This window comes from Myxocyprinus asiaticus, chromosome 10 (assembly GCF_019703515.2).
Source record: "Myxocyprinus asiaticus isolate MX2 ecotype Aquarium Trade chromosome 10, UBuf_Myxa_2, whole genome shotgun sequence".
In the NCBI taxonomy this organism is placed as follows: domain Eukaryota; kingdom Metazoa; phylum Chordata; class Actinopteri; order Cypriniformes; family Catostomidae; genus Myxocyprinus; species Myxocyprinus asiaticus.
This window is the reverse complement of record NC_059353.1, coordinates 7,441,239-7,463,814: the sequence shown is the minus strand read 5'-3', so window position 1 is coordinate 7,463,814 and position 22,576 is coordinate 7,441,239. Positions and strand designations below refer to the sequence as shown.

Here is a 22,576-nt window from a genome sequence, read left to right as displayed (position 1 = left end):
TATACGTTTTGAAAGTTAAATCACAGCACACATCTCTAAAGCATGTATGGACCATGCAGTTTGCAGACATAGTCAATGCTGACCTAAAACCCCAATTCAACAAGTCAAGATGGCATACTAATAATGAGGATTCACTTTTACAGTATCTAAAATGTCACTTATTTGCAGGGTTAGTCCCCGTGGAGTAATCTTGGGTTAAGCATCTTACTTGATAGTTCACGGGTCAGCGCAGCAGGGGTTCAAACCCATAAACTTTAAGGTAGAAGTCCAATTCGTACACCACAGCACTGAGAGCGCAACGGACATACAGAACTTACCATAAACACCGACGTCCTGACCGCCTCCGAGACGCTCTGCCGCAGCTCCGCCGCCGTGCCCGGTTTACTGAGACCGCGTGTGAATTTACGCGTCTCCGCATGAACCATGAATGACATTTCTGACTATAAACTTTCATTAAATTCCACAAGAGAGTTAAATAAATAAAGTTATAAACATTCAAAGTCAGTTTTCTCCGCTGTCCCGACTACAAACGCGCACCTTTGCAAGGGCTTCTGCTTGTCCTGCCATAAAATATCATGTTAAAATACATGTGACAGATCCTTTAGTCCATGTTTCCAGTAGTTTAGGTTCTCCGGGAAGTTTTGGCGGTCTAAATGGGTCACTTTCCCGTGCTGTCATGGTCCCATGTCCGTTTGTGTTTAGCGGTAGGTTTAACACGCTGCGGCAGGAATTAGGCGTAATCTCGTCGAGTTTAAACTCCCTCCCCTCTTCAGAATCCTACTACGGCGAAGGATTGCTTGTTTATATTCATGAGCTAAGCCATCGATAGGAAGGTTGCCAACGACGTCATCAAATTATATTAATATTCATGAACCAAGCCTTTGCAATTGGAGGATTGGGCTCTACCTCACCATGACAATTACTACTTAGCCTAGCCTTCGCCATAGTATTATTAGTTAATTCGCCGAAAATTGTCTAATCAAATACTTGCGTAAACTACAGAATATTTAGGGATATACATTATTTCATTAGCCAAAAAACATTTAGACCTTGAAATGCCTTAATAATTTCACTTGTAGACATCAAAGGAATCTCTTTTCATGGCAATAAAAAAGTAGGCTACCTCAGAGAGGGGGAGATACTGTGTTGAAATCTTATTAGAGCACCGCATTACTCGCTAAGCGAGTGTGAGGAAATCCTCTCTAGTAAACAGCACAAGCTGGCCAGTCTAATGCACTAAATTGTTTCTAACTCCCTTATATAAATAATTATGAATATTAATTTTCACCATATGCCATGTGCAATTGGATTATGTAGTGGGGTCCAAAAGTCTGAGAACACACTGAAAAAAAAAATGGAATTTAAAATCCCATTTAAATAAACAGAAAGATTTAGGGTTTTGAAAAAGAAAAAAGAAAAGGGAGAACGTAAAACGATTAAAAAGTTACTTTAGATTCTCTGCTCTGTTTCTACTAATCAATTAAATATTAGCAAATTTATGACATTGATCATGTTACTGTAACTCCTTTGCAGGGGTGTAAAATAATTGAGTAAAAATACTTAAGTATTATACTTAAGTATAATTTTTTGGGATTTGTACTTTACTCATACATAAAGGAAAGTGTCATATAACAGGACGGTAACTGAGATTATGTGAGTAGTATTCAGCTGGTCATGTGATTTTAACATGGCAGCCCCCATGTGTGGACCCTCTCCATGTAGAATAAAACAGCTTTTATAAGGTTACTGATATGACTGGAGTCTTCATTTTAATGTGAGTGCTCATGATTTTATACATATGTTTCAAAATTACAATGATTTTCTTCAGGAGTAAAACTTTTTAAATGAGGAAGAAATGACTGAGTGCCCCTTTAAGAAATATTACACTCTCAGTTGTCCTTTTGTGCCATATATCAGCATGGCTATGATATATTGCTTTCATTGACCTGTTTCAGTGTCGTCAGTTTTTTCTCACAGATTTTCATTTATTACAATGTGTTATAAATATCACATAACTTTATACAGTCTGGGTGTTATACGTCCTATGTGAATTTCCAGTTTAATTGTATCTGACTCAGTTCAGTTATAAATATAACTGGCGCATGTACTGACATGTCTGAATCTTCTTCTTCTTTCGGCTGCTCCCGTTAGGGGTCGCCACAGCGGACCATCCATGATGTACTGACATGTTTGAATAAATGACCAAAAACCAATAAGTGTTTTATCTATACTCTCTCCCTTCATCGCTGCATGAGTTGGGTGAAATGAAGCTGTGTCACTTGAAAGATTTCTTTATTGCAGTCTCTCAGGCACAATCTTGATTTCAAGCTCAATTACGCTTCCTAGTGCTTGACGCATGCGCAGAACGCATGCCAATGCATTTTTATTTTTAGGTGAACTATCCCTTTAAGTCTCAACGTTTTACATTTAGACCCTTTATTAAAATTTCTTCCAAAAGTTATAATATTTCCACTTTATTACATTTATGTCCAAAATGTATTATATTTAGAACCTTTATAATGTTTTGACCAAAAGTTATTATATTTATTGTCTTTTTAATAACAGTTATGCAGAAATTGACTTAAAAAATAAATAAATAAACCTACACAATACAATAGCCCGGGTCTCCCCTGTATGTAAGGGCCTATATGTTTTTTTTATTATTATTATTATTATTTTAAACTTTGATCTTTTATGATTTAAAAGATAATTAGACTATATAATATCGCCATCTGCTGAACATCTAAAAGTAATGCAGGATGAAAAACACAAAGACCACAGAGAACATCAACAGGTTTTTGGAATGAGGTTTTATTGCTTTCATTTCCAATAAACTCTCTTCATTTCCAATAAGCTCTCTTCATTTTAACCTCTCTTCTCTTTCATTTTAGAATTGTTTGGACCTTATGAAACTAAAATATTATGTTTATCTGCACACTTTAAAGCTTTACTTCCTCTGTGGACTAAACTAACCTGTAATACATAGTTGTGGCTTTTCATTTATTGTCTGAAATGAGTGTTTACATGTATTCTGGTTCTGTATTTCTTAATTTAGTGAACATTCTATTGTTATATTCCGAAGATGACAGTGATATTGATTTTCTTACACCCTCAAATAACAAAATATCCCTCTTTCTTCACTATCAAATGCTAAATGGTGTCAAATAAATGGTGTACTGTAAAATACATTTTTATGTGTGTTACACTCTTAATGGCACTTTAACTGTACAAATATAAGCTTCAATAAAGTTTGTCAAAATTTACATTTTGAAAAAATTTACTCTCTACAGTTAATATATTCTTAATTTGCCTTTAAAGTCCAAATTTACAATGTCTTTATTGACCATTCAGTCCAAAATGGAAACAAACAGAAATACAAAATGGTTTTGGCACATGGGCACATTAGCTGATAGAAACGGAGTTTAAAACATTTAAACATAGAAAACTTTACTATAAAAATCATGGCACGTGGCACTGAAACAGACCAGCCTACTTTTAGAGGCAACAAGTGACACTAATAGCCAGAAACTTCACAAATGCACAATTAAATATTGTTTATAAAATAAGATTCTGTAAAAGGCTAGTAAAATGCAGCGGTGTTTTCTACACTAATGGATACAGCACAAAACTAGTAAAAAAAGCACCTGTATGTTTATGGGGAAAGTCATGGGTTTAAAGGGGAATTCCACCTCTTTCTTTATTTCCAGGCCTTTAATAATACTTTTATTTTCAGTTTTCAAAGCGCTTAAGGGCATAGTTCACCCAGAAATGACAATTCTGTCATCATTTACTCACCCTCATGGCATACCAGATGTGTATGACTTCTGCTGAACACAAACAAAGATTTTTATAAGAATATCTCAGCCCTGTGTAGGGTGGCCAGAACTCTGAAGGTCTAAAAAGCACATAAAGGCAGCATAAAAGTAATCCATATGACTCCATCAGAAGCTATATGATAGGTGTGCATGAGTAACAGATAAATATTTAAGTCCTTTTTTACTATAAATCCCCACTTACTTTTTCACATTCTTCTACTTTTTTGTCAATTTGCATTCTTTGTGCATATCGCCACCTACTGGGCATGGAGGAGAATTTATAGTGTTTCTATTTATATTGTGTTCAGCAAAATAAATAAAGTCATGCACATCTGGGATGGCATGAGGGTGAGTAAATGATGACAGAATTTTCATTTTTGGGTGAACTATTCCTTTAAAACGGTCTCTAGATAAAATACTCAATACAGGCTTTATACTGCCTCAAAACTTCAGCAAATGCTGCTGTCCCAATAAAACAATTCATATCCAATACTAAAACATCCTGTGAATACAGCACCTTTTATAAAATATCTGAGACCTATTATGGATCATGAAATCCATAATTTTTTTAGTCATAAGGTCACTAGCCATTTAGCAGGCACTTTTGATCCAAAGTGGCTAATTGCAGGCTAGTTCCCCGGAGGAACCCTGCCTACGGGCACAATGGTGATCTCGGTTCTTCTCTAGGTTGTGACTTGCCCAAACCTGGCATTGAGCTGGTAACCTTTGTTGCCCAGACAGCCTTAAAACATTTAACTTCTGCTACCCCAGCTTTAATAGGCCAAACACAAAATATGGAACACAAAAGAATGGAGGCCTATTTAATGCAGCTGTTTTGCTTTGAATCTTTTTTTTTTTCACACAACATTTTTCTTTACTTAAAAAGAGATAGAAAGTTCTGTCATCATTTGCTCACCCTCATGTTGTTCCAAACCCGTTTGAACAGATAAGAAGATTTTTTGCAGAATGTCTGAACTGCTCTTTTCTAAACAATAAAAGTGAATGGGACTGGGGCTGTCAAGCTCCAAAAGAAAGGGGGAAAAAAGCCTTAAAAGTGTCATAAAAGTGGCAAACAACATGCACCCTATATTCTATGTCCTCTTAAGACATTCCTTTGCTTTATGGACTACTTTTTATGGTACTTTTATGCAAGGGTGAGGTTACGATTTCCGAGGCCCCAACTGTCCAACCAGGGGCCCCCGGTTGGCAATATGGCTCAAAAAATCTCAATATTTTTTAGGCTTTTGACAACATTCAAAACATATCTTAATAATTGCTTCTTTGCTCAGAAATTACATAAAAGTGATTAGAACAGACATTGTAGCCAAACAGATTAAAAAATGTTTAAAATTTTTTGTTTTTTCACTAAATGAACACAAGGAAAAATGGTATTTATAATATAATTGATATCATTTGTATGCACCAATACAACAATACAGTAATAAAAAGGCAATGTTTACCTAAATTGTTTTTTTAAAATTTTTTTTATAAAACATCTTTGTGAATGAACAGTGTGTGCAAAACAACAACTTCACTCACTTATATTTTGGAACCTAGCTGAATATTATTTATTATTGTCCAGTCAAGTTTACTATTATAATATGATGCTGAATTAGTATTATTATTTTGAAGGCTTGTTTTATACAAAAGTAATATATTTCTGTCGTATTGACTTCATCATCACATATGGCTTTTATTTTGATGGAACAATTATTGCAATGTATTTCTCAGATTACAATGTTCCACATTACAAATCTGGTGAAAAGCTGTCACCTCCTACATTTCTGTGATACTGTGTTGCGTTTTTAGATTTGTATAATAATTTTAAGTGGCTTTGAATGTTTGGAATTGCGCAAATGGGTGAATGCACGTAAATCGTTCCATAAACGCTGACAACAGCATATCTGTGTGTGAACTCAGAATAGCGCATCACCCTTTGAGTGTTTTGCCGTCCGACCGGGGCTCTCTGACGTCCGGGGCCTCACGCAATTGCATGATTTGTGTGGTGGTTAACAACGCTACTGCTTTTATGGTGACCTTTTGTCTTTTTGAAGGTAGACAGCCCCAGTCCCCATTTATTTTCATGTATGGAAGAGCATCCAGAACATTCTGCAAAATATCTCCTTACATGTTCCATGGAAAATAGAAAGTTCTGTGTACAAAACAAAGAAGCTAAAATAAAAATAAAAATAATGGGGTTACTGCTTGTCTGAAGCTGATATTTTTACTGAATTTTTTTTTTTTTTAAAGGGCTCAGAAGTGAAAAGGTGTCATTCCCCTTTAATGTCATAATATTATGATAAAAAAGTCAGTCACAAATGCAACATTGTCAAAAATAAAAACAAAAAAACACACACAAACACACACTCAGATGTTTGCTCCCTAAGACTCCATAGGGGGTTCTGTGTGATTAAGTCGTGTTCTGTCCAATTCAGATAGCGGATTCTCGTGTTTCGGTGGTGTTCTGTCCATGTCAGTCAGGTTCTGTTCTGTTCAGATAGCGGGTTCTCCTTGCTGAGACTGTTGCACTCCTTATTACAGTCATCCATCTGACCAAAACACATTACAGAGATGAAAATCTTACAACACTAAAACAACACATTACAACAACAATATAGCAATACTATGTACTACTAAACCATACCACACAAACAAACAAAACGTGGTTACGAGGCACCCACACAGACAAGTGGGCACCCTGAAGTCCACCAGCCATCTCATCTCCAACCACCCACAACCCCCAGCCACCACCTCATATTGAATATATCATTCAAACAGTGTAGGTTGGAAAAAGTATGTGAACCCCTAGACTAATGATGTTAACAAAAGCTAATTTGAGTCAGGAGTTGACAAACCTGCCATCCAATTAATGAAACGAGATTGGAGGTGTGGGTTAGAGCTACTCTGACTTACAAAAAGCACTTTTTTTCAAAAGTTAGTGTACTTGTTAACCAAGTCCAGGTCTCATATTTGGATGCTTGAGATCAAAATATGAGACAAGTGATGTTTGAAGAAAACAAATCAAATTCAAGGTAAATATCACTTGTGAATATTTTGATTGGGCGTCATTTGCAAATTACACGAAAAGGATGAAAATATTGTGTGAAATTAGAATACATCGAATGTTAGCTATGAAATAAGCCTTAGCAAGACAAAGGTGTCGGCCATTTTATTTCAAAAATGTTAAAAATTCCAGCACAGAATTCTATAAAACACAATACAGAATTTAAGATGTGCTGGAAAATGGCACTGTGGTGGGAATTTTCATGACTTTCAGAACAAAAAAAAAACATAAATCTCCTGTGATGCATGTACAGTATATACACTGTTGGACATTGTTAGTAGACAAATTATAAGCAAAAATTAATCAGATTATGAAAAATGTTTTAACAATACTTTCTAGAAATCCACAGTTTACATAAATTACTGCGCAGCACCTACAGTTGCCAACTAAATACCTTAGTTAACATGACGGACTATATTTAATAAAATAATTAGTTTGAATAAAAATTTGTGTCCTTAGTATTTTTATTATGTAGTAACTGTTTTCACTCAAGGCCGTGCTAACAGTGTGCTGTACCTCTCGAAAAAGTATTCACTCTCAGTTCTGAAGTAGTAGACATGAGATTTGAAATGCAGCTTGAAGACGTGATCTTTATGAATGTTTTCTGACTCGCCCGCATCTGTTACTGTGTAGCCCAGCAACGGCAGACTGGCCAATGGATACTCATCCTGAGAGAGAGAGAGAGAAATGAGTGTGAGTTCAGACATTTCACACACGTCTGAGACATTCATAGTAGCAGACTAAACATATTTTCTGTGCAAAAGGATATGCTAGTGTATTAGTGGGCTTGCATTTGACCTGGTGTGTTTTGTAGAAGAACAGTGTGAAATTGGTGAAAACCACCCAGAGTTTCTGCCATCCGTTACTGTTCTTAAACTTTCTCAGCAGATTTCCTGAAAGCCGGTTCTGTCAGACACATTGTTGATCAGCTTTAACAAACTGCATACTTACAAATTGTATTTTTCAAAAAAGAAAGTGACTGAACAGATATTCGACCGGTACCTCCATCGCTATGTTAAAGTCCAGCATGGAAACACTGGTGCTGCGATGCCAACAAACGTGTGCTGTAGTGTTGCCACGGTGAAGTGAGCTGGCTGAGTTGTTTCCGTGTCGCGGCAAAGATGTTTGAGACCCACCTAGATCATCCTCTGATTCCAATTCAGACACCCCTGAGCATTCTAGGAAAATGTATTACAATAAATATTGCCTCACAGTAAACAGATTTGTGCTTTTTTTAAATGGAGGGACGAGTCAAAATTATTTTTTGTGGAAAGGTAATCAACATTATGCCACAAATGCTGATTACTGAGCTTGAGTTAAACCGGGAATATTTCTTTAAGAAAGTAAATGTCGACAATTTGAATGCTGACTTTAAAAGTATAAACATATTAACTGAGTTTGGTAAGAAATGTTTAGCTGCTTTCAGTCACGTGTGATCAGGTCAAACATCACTTACTACTGGCATCCTTGTTTGACATCAGCAGGACAGAGGTCAGTCCATTCGATTCTTCAGCCATATCAACTGCAATCTTTAAATCCTCCATCCATTTCTCCATTTCTGACTCGGAACTACAAGAGACAAGGACAGAAAGAGATATTTACCTCCATCTCTCAATGGAGCTCTTACATCTCTAATGCTCCAGCATCCACTGAACACACTTTATTGGGTTCATCCATAATATCTTGACTAATGTTGACTTCTCTTGACTTTCTTTCTCCTACTGAACTAGCTGTCTGGTTGATGACGCATGGAAATTACTAGCGACTGAATTGACAATGAAACTGAAATACACAATTGTCCCTGAGGAGAAAATTGTCTTGGACTTTATGGTCCGGTAGACCTGAACAATATGTTATCACTCTCCTTTAAATCATTCAATAAATTAGAGCTGTAAATAAAGACATAGGGCCTATTTTAAGAGCACTATGCAGTAAGTGCAGCGTTATGTGATAAGTCATATGCGTATAAGTCAATGGGGATGGTCATGAAGTTTTGATATTTTCGTGCAAGCATGCACTAAGTCTAGGCGCAAGTGTGCTGGCGAAATTGCTCGCAAATCGCTAATGGGCTGGGTAAAGTGCAAATTAATTCTGAAGTTCTTCTCCGGTGGTTGCAACATCTGTGTCATATTATATATTGTATTTCATGTCAAGCTATGAATATTGCGCTTAGAATTAGCGCTCTCACCAGAATTGGATAAGACGTAGTGCACGGTCATTGTGCTTGGCACTGCACTTAGCACGGTCACGAAAAAAGAGCCCATTATGTCAAAGATCTCACAAAAAAAATCATGAATAACAATTATTACTCAGTAAAAACAAAAAATCCATCCATCTTCTAAAGCCGCTTGTCCTATGTAGGGTCACGGGTGGTGCTGGAGCCAATCCCAGCTGTCTCAGGTTGAAGGCAGGGAAACACCCTGGACAGGTGGCCAGTCCATCACAGGGCTTACACACACAGACATGCACACTCACACTCTCACTCACACATATGGGCAATTTACAGTCTCCAATTCTCTTAACCTGCATGTTTTGGACTGTGGGGGAAACTGCAGCACCCGGAGGAAACCCACGCAAACACAGGGAGAACATGCAAACTCCACACAGAAATGCCAAAAACAAAAAATACTTTATAAAATATAGTAAAACAATAATAATAATAAAAATAAAAAAAAAATAGCAGGAATTATAATGACATTTTATATAACAATATTATGGGTAGATGATGCTTAATGTGTCCATGGACCTTTTTTTTTTTTTTTTATCAGCATCGAGATTTTAGGTTGAAATTTATATGAATGTATGAGAGAAAGTGTATATCTTAGGTCCTGTAACTGATCACTATATCTTTTAAGTATTTCACCATTTTTTTTCACTTTTTTGCCTCCACTATATCAAGTGCGACACATTAATTATTAAAAGTACAAATATTCCATGTAGTCTCTCAATTAAATCCGAAGTGTGTAATTTCTGCGCCACTATCGCCACGTAACGGAATTGCAAAAATAAAGAAAACATTGTTTTCAAGCAGCCTTCCGACTACTCCCTCATCGCCGTTGATCAAACAAATAGATAGTTCCACTTCGAACTCACTCCATTGTTTCAGGCTGGAAGGATCGCTTAAAACAGAGACACAGTGTTTACAGTTTTCAAGAAAATTTACCTACTGCATATAAGGCTCAGATAGGAGAAAGTATTTTAACACTGAAAAACTAACACACTTCAGCTTTAATATGAGGTCATTACATCTGATGCATAACGATTACAAAAGAATGGAGTATTTTTGAGTTCAAGTCCTCCTGTAAAGTTCGTACTTACAAGGTTGGAGATCGTACAGTAAATAAAATGTGATGTGTGTTCTAGTGATTTTAAATGGAAAGAACTGACCTGTTTTCCAATTTCCTCTTTCCCACTTACTGGCAAAGACAAGAAGCTTTTTTAGCACAAATGCAACAAAATGAAGAGCAAAGTCCTGCATTAGGAGTAAAATGTATTCTTTATCTATCTATTTTATTATTCTTGTGTGGCCACATATAATGATAGGAAATGTAGTTTTGTTGCACACACCTGTCACCTCATAAACCAACTAAAAAAGTCTTAATTTCTGGCAAGCTTTATTGTTATTTTTTTATTAACAGTACAAAACAATGCATACAAACTAAACTGCCCAGTCAAAATCCACAAGTAAAACTGAATTATTACCAATAACAATTTGCTTACGCCATTATTCTTTAATCGACACGACATCAACTCGGAAAGTCGGGGCTCAAAGAAAATCCTGAGTTTCCCACTCGTAATTACGACTTTGTTTTGGCGTTCATATGTGCTTAACTGATAAATTTGTTTATTTCGACATTGCTTGAATGCACCATATAACATTTCACAATGCATAAACTTTAAAAGTACCCATTTACAAACCCATAACCCATCAAATAAAAACCCAACAACAAATGGATATTCCGGGATAAGGTCTCCAAAAATATTTCCATTTACCTCTTTGTCCTCTTAAAAAATATTTTAATTAAAGTAGGTATAAAACCTTTTAAAATTACCATGCAGCAACCACCAGTGACTGCTGTTGAACCATCAGTGTGAAGGAGTGCGGGACCCCCCACTCATCCTCACTCTCCCGGATCTGAACAAAGACAATACACACAAACACACATTTCTCAAAGGAGGATTCTTATGTCAATCAATAACATTAACATTAAGATGAATCAATTTACATGGTCTTACTGTCATGCCACGCAGAGGAAGATGTCTGTGTACTGTAAACTGATTGGTTGATGTTATCCCTCGAGTGCTGTACAACAGGACGTCATTGAACTGGCTCCACATAAAGAGAGAAAGAAGAGTTTGGAACAAAACAGCTGTGTGTGAGTGTTTCTAACCTAGTTTTTCTCAACCTTATACTTTGAGGGAATAATATGCCAAAATATGTCCCCAGTTAGAGAGCTAAATTAGAAAATAAATTTGGGAAAGATAAATTTGCTCATAATGACACAATTATGTCTTTATTGACTTCCATTTAATGGCCAGATGGGACATCCCACTACACAGATATGGAATATGATAATTAGTAAGATGACTTTCAATTCAGTTGCCCCAAAATAGGGTCCCAGAGATGTTCAGAGGGTCTGTCTGATACACTGATTTTCTCCAAATGACTGTAATTCAGATTTAGAACTAGTGCCATGTTGGGTAGATACAGTATACATTATTTATTTTTCCAGTTTCATAGATTTTGCAAGTTTGAAACATAAATAAGAGTTTGTTTGTTTGTTTTTTCAGAGCCAAGGCGCTCACATCACCTATGGACAATTAAATACTAAAACAATATCACACAAGCAAGAGTGCTGTATTGCCCATCTATCAACATGGCTGTGATTCGGCCGTGCTGATTCGACCACGCTGATAGATGGAATACAGCACGATTGCGAGTGTGATATTGCTTTTAAACAACAGTTCAATGAACAAGTAAATAAATAAGTAGGGGAAAACTAAGGACTGTCTCAAAAAGAACTACTTCCTTACACCACAGGATCTGCTGTTGCTAGTCCAAAAGATGTGCCAAAGCCTCCTGTTACTAATTCAAAAGTGCCACTTTAGAAATAGTAATAACAGCTTGGGCTGTTTCTAACAAGTTATTGGAGAAACAAGGACGTGTGTGTGTATGAGAGAGAGAGAGAAAGAGTGGGCGACTGAGCGTGTGATTACCTGCATCAGTTCCAGTAATGAACAGTAAGCTGTTAGTTTAACTCTATTCCTCAGCTGTAGTGTGATAGTAATCTGCTCTGTTCGTAGAGTGATGCTGCCTATCAGACGTGCTGTTTGAATTATCCTATGAGTATTTCAGTCACATTCAATTGTTTTGTTTTCGGAGAGAAACATGGAGGACGCCAGTTTCATTCCTGTAAATTTCTTGCGGAACTCTTATTTTGACACAGAAAACTTTCTCTCCTCCGCCATGTTAAAAGTTAACATATTCTCCCATCTCAGCAGGTACCAGGTAGGGGGCTGAGCGTGTTTGATTACTCAGTTAGTAAGTTAGTTTATCTCTATTTCTCAGCTATAGTGTAGTAGTAATCCGAGCGATCATGGAGAGACAGACAATTCTGGATGACCTCAAAGAAACTCACGCACTAAGGCTATGTTCAGACTGTCAGCCCAAATCCAATTTTTGTGCATATCCGATTGAAAAACAATCATATTTAGCAAGTCTGAAATCACATGATTTCTGTTACAAATCCGTTTCAAGCTACATTCATCTGTGGTTTGAAATCCTTTTCAAATCACATTTCTGGAAATCCGTTTCAGTCTGACCTTTCTGATCAGATCTCAATGGATTTTTGCCGTATGTCACTTTTTTCATGCTACATAAAGGAAACCAGTGCAGATGTGCCAGAAAATTTAGATCGCCACGGGGCACACAAATTAGACCTGACCAGCTGCAATACACAGTGCGGATAGTCAATCATGAAGTTCGGATTCCGATCGGATACACATAAAATCGGATTTGGACTGACAGTCTGAACAGAGCGATCTTTTGTCGTCAACTTCTGGCTCAAATCTTTAATATCACAAGGGTTAATGAAAATCTGCATTGCTCTTACAAGTTACTTTGGAATGCCACGAACACAAGCGGGGTGATAAAAACAGTAAAGCATACCAGTGCTGATGGTGTGAGCTATCAGCACTCTTGGAATGCCTCTTGTTCAATAAGATTCAAGGACCAGAACTAACTGTTGTATGATTCAGCATAGAGCACTGTACATTGTGAAATTGACTGTTTTTCATGAGTTATGGGCTTATGGACACTGCCAAAGGGCATGATTGTGACTATTGACCTCTGCTGTGGTTGGAATCTTTGAGTATCACATTACATGAAGCCTCTTCTAAGCGCAATAAGTTGGGTGTAAAGTTTGTAATGTTGTATAAAAGCTATATCACACCCACAATCGTGCTGTATTGTCCATTTATCAGCACAGCTGTGATTTTGGCCAAATCACAGGCATGCTATTAGCTGGACATACAGTACTGTTGCTTGGGTGATATTGCTACAACAAACTGGCAGTTTTGTTTGAAACAGGAGTTACTCGATATTATCTTCTTGTTTATTGAACTGTTGTATCTACACAATATCTGTGCTTTTGTAATGAATATCATGACTCATGAGATATGATTCTGCCATGGAACAAGGTGTCACAGTCTGTCTCCCTCATTCTCTTCAAGGACTCTTATTTTGAAGTTTTCCCCCGGACTCCATTTCCCAGGATTCACTGCCCTAATCACTCCTATCAGTTCATCATCATCTGCACCTGCCTTCCATTCCCTCGTTTCTCAGTGTATAAATACCCTCTAGTTTTGTTAAGTCTTTGTCAGTCCATGAAGTGTTTCGTTATGAGGTGTTATGTTAAGATTTAGTGTTTGTTCCAGCGTTTGTTCCACTCCAGCGATTACTATTGTTGAGCCTTTCTTCTGTTTCCACTCCAGCGATTGTTCTACTCCAATGTTTATAATTAAAAAGACTAAAAGAATCTACTCCTGCGTCTCCTCTCTTCCTCACCAAGACACCCACGTTACACAAGGCTGTAGATCCCCAGCATCGTATACTGTGTAAACACATGAAGTTCCAAACGTAAGTTCGGGAAGTGTTTGTTCATGTAGGCCTTACAATCATATCCCAAAGATATAGAAGCAGCTGCTATCAGCCCTCGCTCCGGTGACGATTCTTCCGGCAACTCTCCACCTCCCCATCTTCACCTTAATATTTCATAAACGGGTTCCATTTATGTCCGCCAAGAACAGAAAGCTGAGGTGCAGTGGACACAGGCTCACCAAAACTGGACAGTTAAAGAATGGAGAAATATCGCCTGGTCTGATGAATCTCGATTTCTGCTGAGATACACAGATGGTAGGCCCACTGAAGCCTCAGTTTTCTCAGTAGCCCATCCATCTCAAAGTTTGATGTGTTGAGCATTCGGAGATGCTATTCTACTCACTACAATTTTACAGAGTGGTTATCTGAGTTACTGTAGCCTTTCTGTCAGCTCAAACCAGTCTGGCCATTCTTCATTGACCTCTCTCATCAACAAGGAATTTCCATCCGCAGAACTGCCACTCACTGGATGTTTTTTGTTTTTGGCACCATTCTGAGTAAATTCTAGAGATTGTTGTGTGTGAAAATCCCAGGAGATCAGCAGTTACAGAAATACTCAAACCAGCCCATCTGGCACCAACAATCATGCCACGGTCTAAATCACTGAGATCACATTTTTCCCCATTCTGATGGTTAATGTGAACATTAACTGAAGCTCCTGACATGTATCAGAATGATTTTATGTATTGCACTGCTGCCTCATGATTTGCTGATTAGATAATTGCATGAATAAGCAGGTGTACAGGTTTTCCTAATAAAGTGGTCTTTGAGTGTATGTTTACCTTAATACACTCCAGGACTGTATGTACCAGTGAACTCATGAAATGTGTGTGTAGTGAAATCTCACCAGGAAAAACATGCGCTGTTGAAGGCCTTTCCCAGAGAGCTTACTGAGGCAGCCCAGTCTGATGAGCTGACGTCCAGCCACGGCCAGATTCTGAACACCTATCAAATCCTTTTGAAGCTCCAGGAGTTTCTGATAGTTCTCCATCACCACCAGACTGGAATGAAGCTCAGCCTCCAACTCACACAAATCAGCCAATGCAGCTTGAACACACACAAACAGTGCACATAGATAAATATGTCAAAATTCTATAAACATGATGATGTAGTGTGTGTACATATATGCATACATAAAGTAACTCATTTACACAGACATTACACACTCTTAAAGAGACATTGCCTCTTTCTCAAACACACATATATTACCTAGCTATCTTAACTGGGACTTCCTATTTATTGTAATTTCTATAACTGAAAAAAGAGCTGGACCCACTTTAAATTAGGTGTCTTTAACTACTATGTACAATGTACTTATTATGTACATACAATTTGTAGCATTGTACTTGCATTTAAAAGTACCTGCATTTAATTACATCTGTATTTAAACTGTTAACCTTACCCCTACCCCAACCCTAACCCCTAAACCTACCCGTACCTCAACCTCAGTGTAAACGGGCTCACCTGAAAAGGGCCATACCATGAGTACTGGGCCTGGTGGCGTTACTCCTCCACCAAGTTTGTCACCGGACAGTGCTTAAGAAAACGAGAAGGCATCCAGTGTTCACCAGTAATGGGGAACTGTTATGGACAAGACAGCGCATATTATCACCTCAAGAGGGAAAAGGCGCTAATGCAAGCGATACACCCAACCGGCTGCCCGACCTTTACCTGTTGGTACCCAGTAACACTCGGGCCGAAAACAGTTCTATGCGGAGGTTGTAGAATCTCGCAAAGGTATTGGGTGTAGCCCAACCCTCTGCTCTGCATATGTCTGTCAGAGAGGCAACACTTGCCAGTGCCCAGGAGGACGCAACACCTCTGGTGGAGTGCGTCCAAACTCCCAAAGGGCATGGCAGGTCTTGCGATTGGTAAGCCAAAGATATGGCATCCACAATCCAATGGGCCAGCCTCTGTTTGGAGACTTCCCCTTCTGCTGTCCTCCAAAACAGACAAAGAGCTGCTCCGAGCATCTAAAGCTTTCCGTGTCCAGATAGATGCACAGGGCGTGAACTGGACACAACAACAATAAGGTTGGGTCTTCCTCCTCTGAAGGGAGCGCTTACAGGTTCACCACCTGATCCCGAGAGTGAGTGGTGGGAATTTTAGGCATGTAACCAGGCCGGGGTCTCAAGATCATGTGAGAGTGTCCTGGCCTGAACTCCAGGCATTTGCTGGTGACAGAGAGCGCCTGCAGATCCCCAACCCTCTTGATAGAGGTGAGCGCTACCAAGAGGGCCATCTTCAGTGACAGAGTGCTGAGCTTGGCCTCCTCCAAGGGCTCAAATGGGGCTCTCAGTAAGGCTGACTGGAGGTTCCAGAGGTCTGGCCATGGGTGCCTGATCGTGCCCTGCCCCTGAGTGAGAAGGTCCCGCCTCAGGGGAACACGCCAGGGAGGGGCTACTGCCAGGAGCATCAGGTCTGAGAACCAAGTCTGGTTGGGCCAGTACGGCTCAACCATCAGGACATGCTCCCCATCCACCCTGATTTTGCACAATGTCTGTGCAACGAGGCTCACTGGGGGAAATGCGTACTTGCGCAGACCCCAAGGCAGCTGTGTGCTAAGGCATCTGTGCTGAGGGGAGCCTCAGACAGGGAGTACCAAAGGGGGCAATGAGAGGACTCTCGGGAGGTGAACAGTTCTAACACGGCCTCCCCGAATCTCTCCCAAATCAGCTGGACTACATGGGGGTGGAGTCTCCACTCTCCGCGGAGTGTTACCTGTTGTGAGAGCGCATCCGCTGTGCAATTGAGGTTGCCCGGGACGTGAGTGGCTCGCAGAGACTTCAACATCTGCTGACTCCAAAGGAGGAGGCGGCGGGCGAGTTGCGACATGCGACGTGAGCGTACACCGCCCTGGTGGTTTATGTATGCCACGGTCCCTGTGTTGTCCGTCTGGACCAACACATGCTTGCCCTGAATCAATGGCCAAAGCCTCCACTGGTCCAGCGATACTGCCAGCAACTCTAGGCAGTTGATTTGCCATTGCAGGCGACACTGCCTGCCCGTTGCACACGGCGCCCCGGCCCGAATTCGAGGCTCATCGAGGCCTGCTCTAAGGGAACCCCTGCCTGTAGAAATGCCAGGTCTGACCAAGGGCTGAAGGTGTGGCAGCAAATGGGCATGATTATTATAGTGAGACCATTGATCTGCACCTTAAATCCAGCAGAACGTAGAATGAGGTGACGGGACAAACACAATGTGTGCATTCGGCTCCAAAGAACAAGTCTGAATGAGTGGTGCACGCCATCTCCTTTTATACCCGTATGTCCGGGTCCAATTCTCATTGGCCTTTTCTGAATAAATCAGAGGTGATTGGGGCTCTCAAGAGTAAACCCCTAGTGTCACTACATCGACACAATGTCAACTGAGTGACAGATAGGGAACAGGAATTCAGTTTGTGTCCAAACCTTTGACAGTAAACCTTGGTAGATCAATAACATACTCAAACACATCCTCTCGCGTACACTGTCTCACCTTTGCAGTCACTGTAGTCGATGTGTGTTGGCACATAGTGCTTACAGAGTCTTTGTAGTATCAGTCTGTAGTGCAGCGATCGATGTAGAGGACTCAGCAGAAACATGTTTAATGGAATGTAACACACTTTTTGCAGCTCAAACTCACGACACACATATTCCAGCCTCCAGGACGCAGCACACGCTCTCTCCAGTTCGTATACACACTCTGAGTTCATCTGTAGCTGAGATGAGAGGGACTGAGAGATAGGAAACACACCGTAATTAATATGACAGATAACACACACTCTGAATGTTCATACACTCACACACACTCACACACATACACACACCTTCAGGTCCTTTATAGTCTTCAGCAGCAGGTCTCCTATTTGCTGAAAATCCCCTTTAACCTGCACAGTGGATCGATCTTCCCTAAAACACACATTGCAAAATTATCATTGAATACAATTAAACTAAAGAAGGCTTTTTTTAAACCATAAAGGGAAAGTTCACCCATAATAAAAATTCTGCCATTTTTTGTTCTTACCCTTATGTTGTTCAAAGCCCATATGACTTTCTTCGTCGAACACAAAAAGAGATGTTTGACAGAATGTTATGGACAGCCTCAATCGGCATTAATTTTCATTTGATGGAAAAAAGAGCTGCATCAATATTCTTGAAAAGTACTCCACTTGTGTTCCACAGATGAGAGAAAGTCATACAGGTTTGGAACAACATGAGGGTGAGTAAATGATGACAAGATTTTCATGTTTGGGTGAACTAATTAACTTTTATTTGAATGGGGATGTCAAAAGTACCGTCACTTCAGACAAAGTTGATACTAAAATATAAAAGATGTCATGATATCAGTGTTTATGCAGTAACGGTAGTACCAAGCACCGACTCAATTCGATACCCATGCTGTCTGACTAACACAAGACTGCTTTTGTGAAATGCTCACACAAAAATTTGACATATTTGGCAAAAGGATGTGATTTAATTAAATAAAATATACTGTCTGCATGTGCTGCACACTTTACAGTGAATGTGTTAAGCTGCTCATATGCTAAAATCACAGCATTATGAGAATCTCGCATGCTATGCATGTTGTAATAGATGACAGAACAGAGTGCTTATTAACTATGAAGTGCTTAGTGCCTGCAGACTATATTTCTATACCTAAATAACAGCATTTTGCGCTTGAATAATTACACTGGATCATTTAAACAACTGCTTATCTGGAGGTGTGAAGTTACTGTCAAAAACACACAAAACACAAATTGAAAAGCCTTCATGTCAAGATAAAAGCTCAATTCAACTTATAACAGAAATATTTTAATAATGTATATTCACTAAAATGTACATGTATATTCACAATAATAATAACGTTTAACCTTGTGCAACCCCATCTCCAAATGCGTGGATGTTGTATTTTGGCTTCGCTTTATGCATAATACATAATTTAAATGAATAAAAACCAACTGAATACTGTTCTCAAGACTCTAGACTGACATTTAAATGGTTAACTTCTGCTGCACTGAGTCAAGAGACACAACAGCATGCTGTCGATTTCCTTGAAGCGCTCCTACCGACGCAGTGCCAACAAAAGTGCCTCTGGTAAGAAACCTCAAAAATTTTTCATTGAAACCTCTTTGGTGTAAAGAGTAGTGTCTCTAGTTTTGTCTGATATGCCACTTTAAAAAATCTGTTAATTTTTCACGTGTCAGCACACTGATAAACATGGTATCTACATGCTGTATGTGGACACTGGCACCACATTTCCTCAAAAGTAGAAAAAACATGTAAGTTATTTTGATAACTTTAAAAATTAACACATCTGTGGGTCATCTGTGGCCTTTAGCTTTTCTATGCAGCTAGTGCATTCAACCCAAAAATCTGATGAAAAGTTGAGTTTCAGGCTGCAGATGATGTTTGAACTACTCAACATGTTTGGCAGACATGGGACAATGGTAATCAGTACATAGATTCAGAACTTTATAATGCTACATTATATTTTAACATGGTTAGCAGTGATTGGATGATACTGGACATTACATTGAATAATAATTAATTATGCTAATTTATGATGTAATATCTGTAACGTCTCATAAACATGAATATCCAACACTCTTGGAAACAAACAATTTGATGAAAAAAATCTGACTTTCTATGGCTTAGTTTTATTTAAAATTTCACAACATAGTCTTACTGTCCACATATGTGAACATTCATTTTTAGGAAAACTAATTGCTCTAGAAATTTTCATTTATTTAATTGCTTGTTTATTAGGTGCTACTAGTTACAAATCAAAAAGGGAAATGGAAAATGCACACAGCTGTCATGCGGGGGTCTCAGAATATCTCACAAGCAAGAGTGCTATTATACAGAATAAAAGTTCCCTATCTGTCACTCACTCGACGTTGTGTCGATGTAGTGACACTAGGGTCACTCTTGGGAGCCCCAAACACCTCTGCTTTTTGAAAAAAGGCCAATGGGAATTGGCGAGTGGAATTTGCATGGTATGCAACCACTCATTCAGATTTTCTCTTCGGAGCCGAGCAGTTGCATTCAGTGCACTGAATTCAATTTCTCCCTACCGTTCACCTCAAACTGCTGGATTTACGGCTCTTTTCAGTGGCTTCTCCCCCTCTGCACCTGTGGAGTGCAGAGAACGCCCCTGGGCACTTCAGCAGATCAAAATAAGAGAGTATATTCTAAAAGAGTATATTTTCAACTCTAAAAGAGCGGCACACACAGAATGTCTTTTTAAAGATGCCTTTCCGTTTGTGTGTTACTCCTGGTTGCGGTCGTTATCTCTCCGCTTCTGACGGCCACGATCGCTGTTTTATGTGTCTGGGCGCTGCCCACGCGGAAACATTGTTCATGGATTTGTCTTGTCCTCGTTGCGAGAACATGACCATGGCAACATTGCGGTCGCGGCTTGCCTTCATAAGAAAGCAAGCCATCCCAGCAGCTCCCCGCCTCGGTCCTTCTACCTACGGGTATGAGGCCGCGTCGGTTAGCACTGGGGGCGATTTAGGGATTTCAATGGGAGCACCTCCACCGGGTAACCCCCATGGACCTCCCATTCCTCAGCACGCTCGCTTGCCCTGGCCGGGCTCTGGGATGAGACCGCCGGCTCGTCTCAGGGCGAGTTCGACCTCTTATTCGGAGCCCAGGAAGACGATAAGTTATCGAGCGCAGCATCGGAGAGCAGGCTCATCCAGTCTGACGCGGAGGCTTGACGGACATGCTTTCCCGGGCAGCTGCGTGCGTCAGGCTAGAGTGGAACCCTCCACTCTCCCCTGAACCCTCGTGGCTCAATGATTGGTTCCTGGGCCCAGAGCGCTGCTCATGGCCGCGCCCTGCCCCAGTCCCTTTCTTCCCAGAAGAAAGTAGCTCTCCCCAGTTCAGAGCACCTCTTTTCTCGGCTTGGAGTTGAACTCAGTCTCGATGATGGCGCACCTCACCAGTGAGCCTACTTGCCCAGACCCTGTGCAAGGTCAGGGAGGGGGAGCAGGTCATCCTAGTAGCTCCCTACTGGCCCACCCAGACGTGGTTCTTGGACCTCACTCGGACTGGTGAATTCCCCTGAGGAAGGACCTTCTTTCTCAGGGACGGGGCACCATCTGGCACCTGCGATCAGACCTCTGGAATCTCCATGTCTGGCCCTTGGACGGGACGCAGATTACCTAAGTGGCCTACCACCCGCGGTGGTAGACATGATTACTCAGGCTAGGGCTCCCTCTACGAGGCGCCTGTCTGCCTTGAAGTGGCATCTGTTCGCTAAGTGGTGTTCTTCCCGATGCAAAGACCCCCAGAGATGTGCAGTCAGATCGGTGCTTTCCTTCCTGCAGGAGAGGCTGGAGGGGCGGCTGTCCCCCTCTACCTTGAAGGTGTCTGTAGCCGCCATTTCGGCACATCACGATGCAGTGGATGGTAAGTATTTGGGGAAGCACGGCTTGATCATCAGGTTCCTGAGAGGCACTAGGAGGTTGAATCCCTCCAGACTGTACTTCATCCCCTCGTGGGACCTCTCTGTAGTCCTTTGGGGTCTACGGGGAGCTCCCTTTGAGCCCCTGGAGTCAGTTGAGCTTAAGACACTCTCTTTGGACTGCCCTCCTGACTGCGCTCAGTTCCATCAAGAGGGTAGGGGACCTGCAGGTGTTCTCTGTCAGCAAATCGTGCCTGGAGTTCGGTCCAGGTTACTCTCATGTGATCCTGAAACCCCGACCGGGCTATGTGCCCAAGGTTCCCACGACCCCTTTTAGGGATTAGGTGGTGAACCTGCAAGCACTGCCCCAGGAGGAGGCAGACCCAGCCTTGGTGTTGCTGTGTCCGGTGCATGCTTTACGCATCTATTTGGATTGCACGCAGAGCTTTAGAAGCTCTGAGCAGCTCTCTGTCTGCTTTGGTGGACAGCGGAAAGGAAGCGCTGTCTCCAAACAGAGGATCACCCACTGGGTCATTGACGCCATTGTGATGGCATATCACGGGATGTGCCACCCCCGTGGGGTTACGAGCCCACTCTACTAGGAGTGTAGTGGCCTCCTGTGCCCTGACCAGTGGCGCCTCTTTGGCAGACATCTGCAGAACAGCGGGCTGGGCAACACCCAACATCTTTGCGAGGTTCTACAATCTCTGGGTTGAGCAGGTTTCGTCCCGTGTATTGTCAGGTACGAGCAGGTAAGTTCCGGGACAGCTGGCCGGTTGTACCACTTGTGCATAGCGTCTTTCCCCTCCCTTGAGGTGAAGACGTGCACTTTTGACTCCCAGTCGTGTTCACAAGCTGTGATCCCTGGATGACATTCCTCCTTAGCCCTGTGGCAGACGAATTTGTGGAGAAACTCGCTGCTGGCCCAGTACGTGTGCTAATTAGGCCCTGTACTGGGGTAGGTGCTCCACATGTACTGGTTCCCCGTAGGTGACCCCATGTGATATCTTCCACTATATCCACTGATATCTTTCCCTGTCAGTAAACTGCATCTTCCTTGGGCAGAGGCCCCTCTACCCCCAGTCACCATGTTTGTAGAAATTCCTCCCCCCTCGTGTAGGACCTACCATGCGACTTCTCCACATG

At 40.8% G+C, this 22,576-nt stretch overlaps 2 protein-coding genes across 4 annotated transcripts in view; both read right to left on the bottom strand.

The window, feature by feature from the left end:
• LOC127447283 (dedicator of cytokinesis protein 9-like) overlaps positions 1 to 692 on the bottom strand; it is a 151,923-nt gene extending 151,231 nt beyond the window's left edge. Inside the window, exon 1 of the mRNA XM_051709060.1 lies at positions 318 to 692. Within this exon, the coding sequence (XP_051565020.1) occupies positions 318 to 434 (117 nt within the window). The 5' untranslated portion in view covers positions 435 to 692. The remainder of the gene's footprint in view (positions 1 to 317) is intronic.
• Positions 693 to 2,827: 2,135 nt separating this feature from the next.
• LOC127447260 (FERM, ARHGEF and pleckstrin domain-containing protein 1-like) overlaps positions 2,828 to 22,576 on the bottom strand; it is a 137,750-nt gene continuing 118,001 nt past the window's right edge. For 2 of the 3 annotated variants that reach the window (XM_051709025.1, XM_051709026.1), the window contains exons 17-26: positions 17,847 to 17,928; positions 17,516 to 17,753; positions 14,886 to 15,085; positions 11,116 to 11,205; positions 10,932 to 11,014; positions 8,336 to 8,448; positions 7,882 to 8,057; positions 7,678 to 7,785; positions 7,396 to 7,547; positions 2,828 to 6,364 (exon numbers count right to left, since the gene is read on the bottom strand). In XM_051709025.1, coding sequence (XP_051564985.1) covers positions 6,289 to 6,364; positions 7,396 to 7,547; positions 7,678 to 7,785; positions 7,882 to 8,057; positions 8,336 to 8,448; positions 10,932 to 11,014; positions 11,116 to 11,205; positions 14,886 to 15,085; positions 17,516 to 17,753; positions 17,847 to 17,928 — 1,318 coding nt within the window. In that variant the 3' untranslated portion in view covers positions 2,828 to 6,288. Of the gene's footprint in view, positions 6,365 to 7,395; positions 7,548 to 7,677; positions 7,786 to 7,881; positions 8,058 to 8,335; positions 8,449 to 10,931; positions 11,015 to 11,105; positions 11,206 to 14,885; positions 15,086 to 17,515; positions 17,754 to 17,846; positions 17,929 to 22,576 lie in introns of those variants that run through there. The other variant, XR_007898364.1, reaches the window with a different exon arrangement.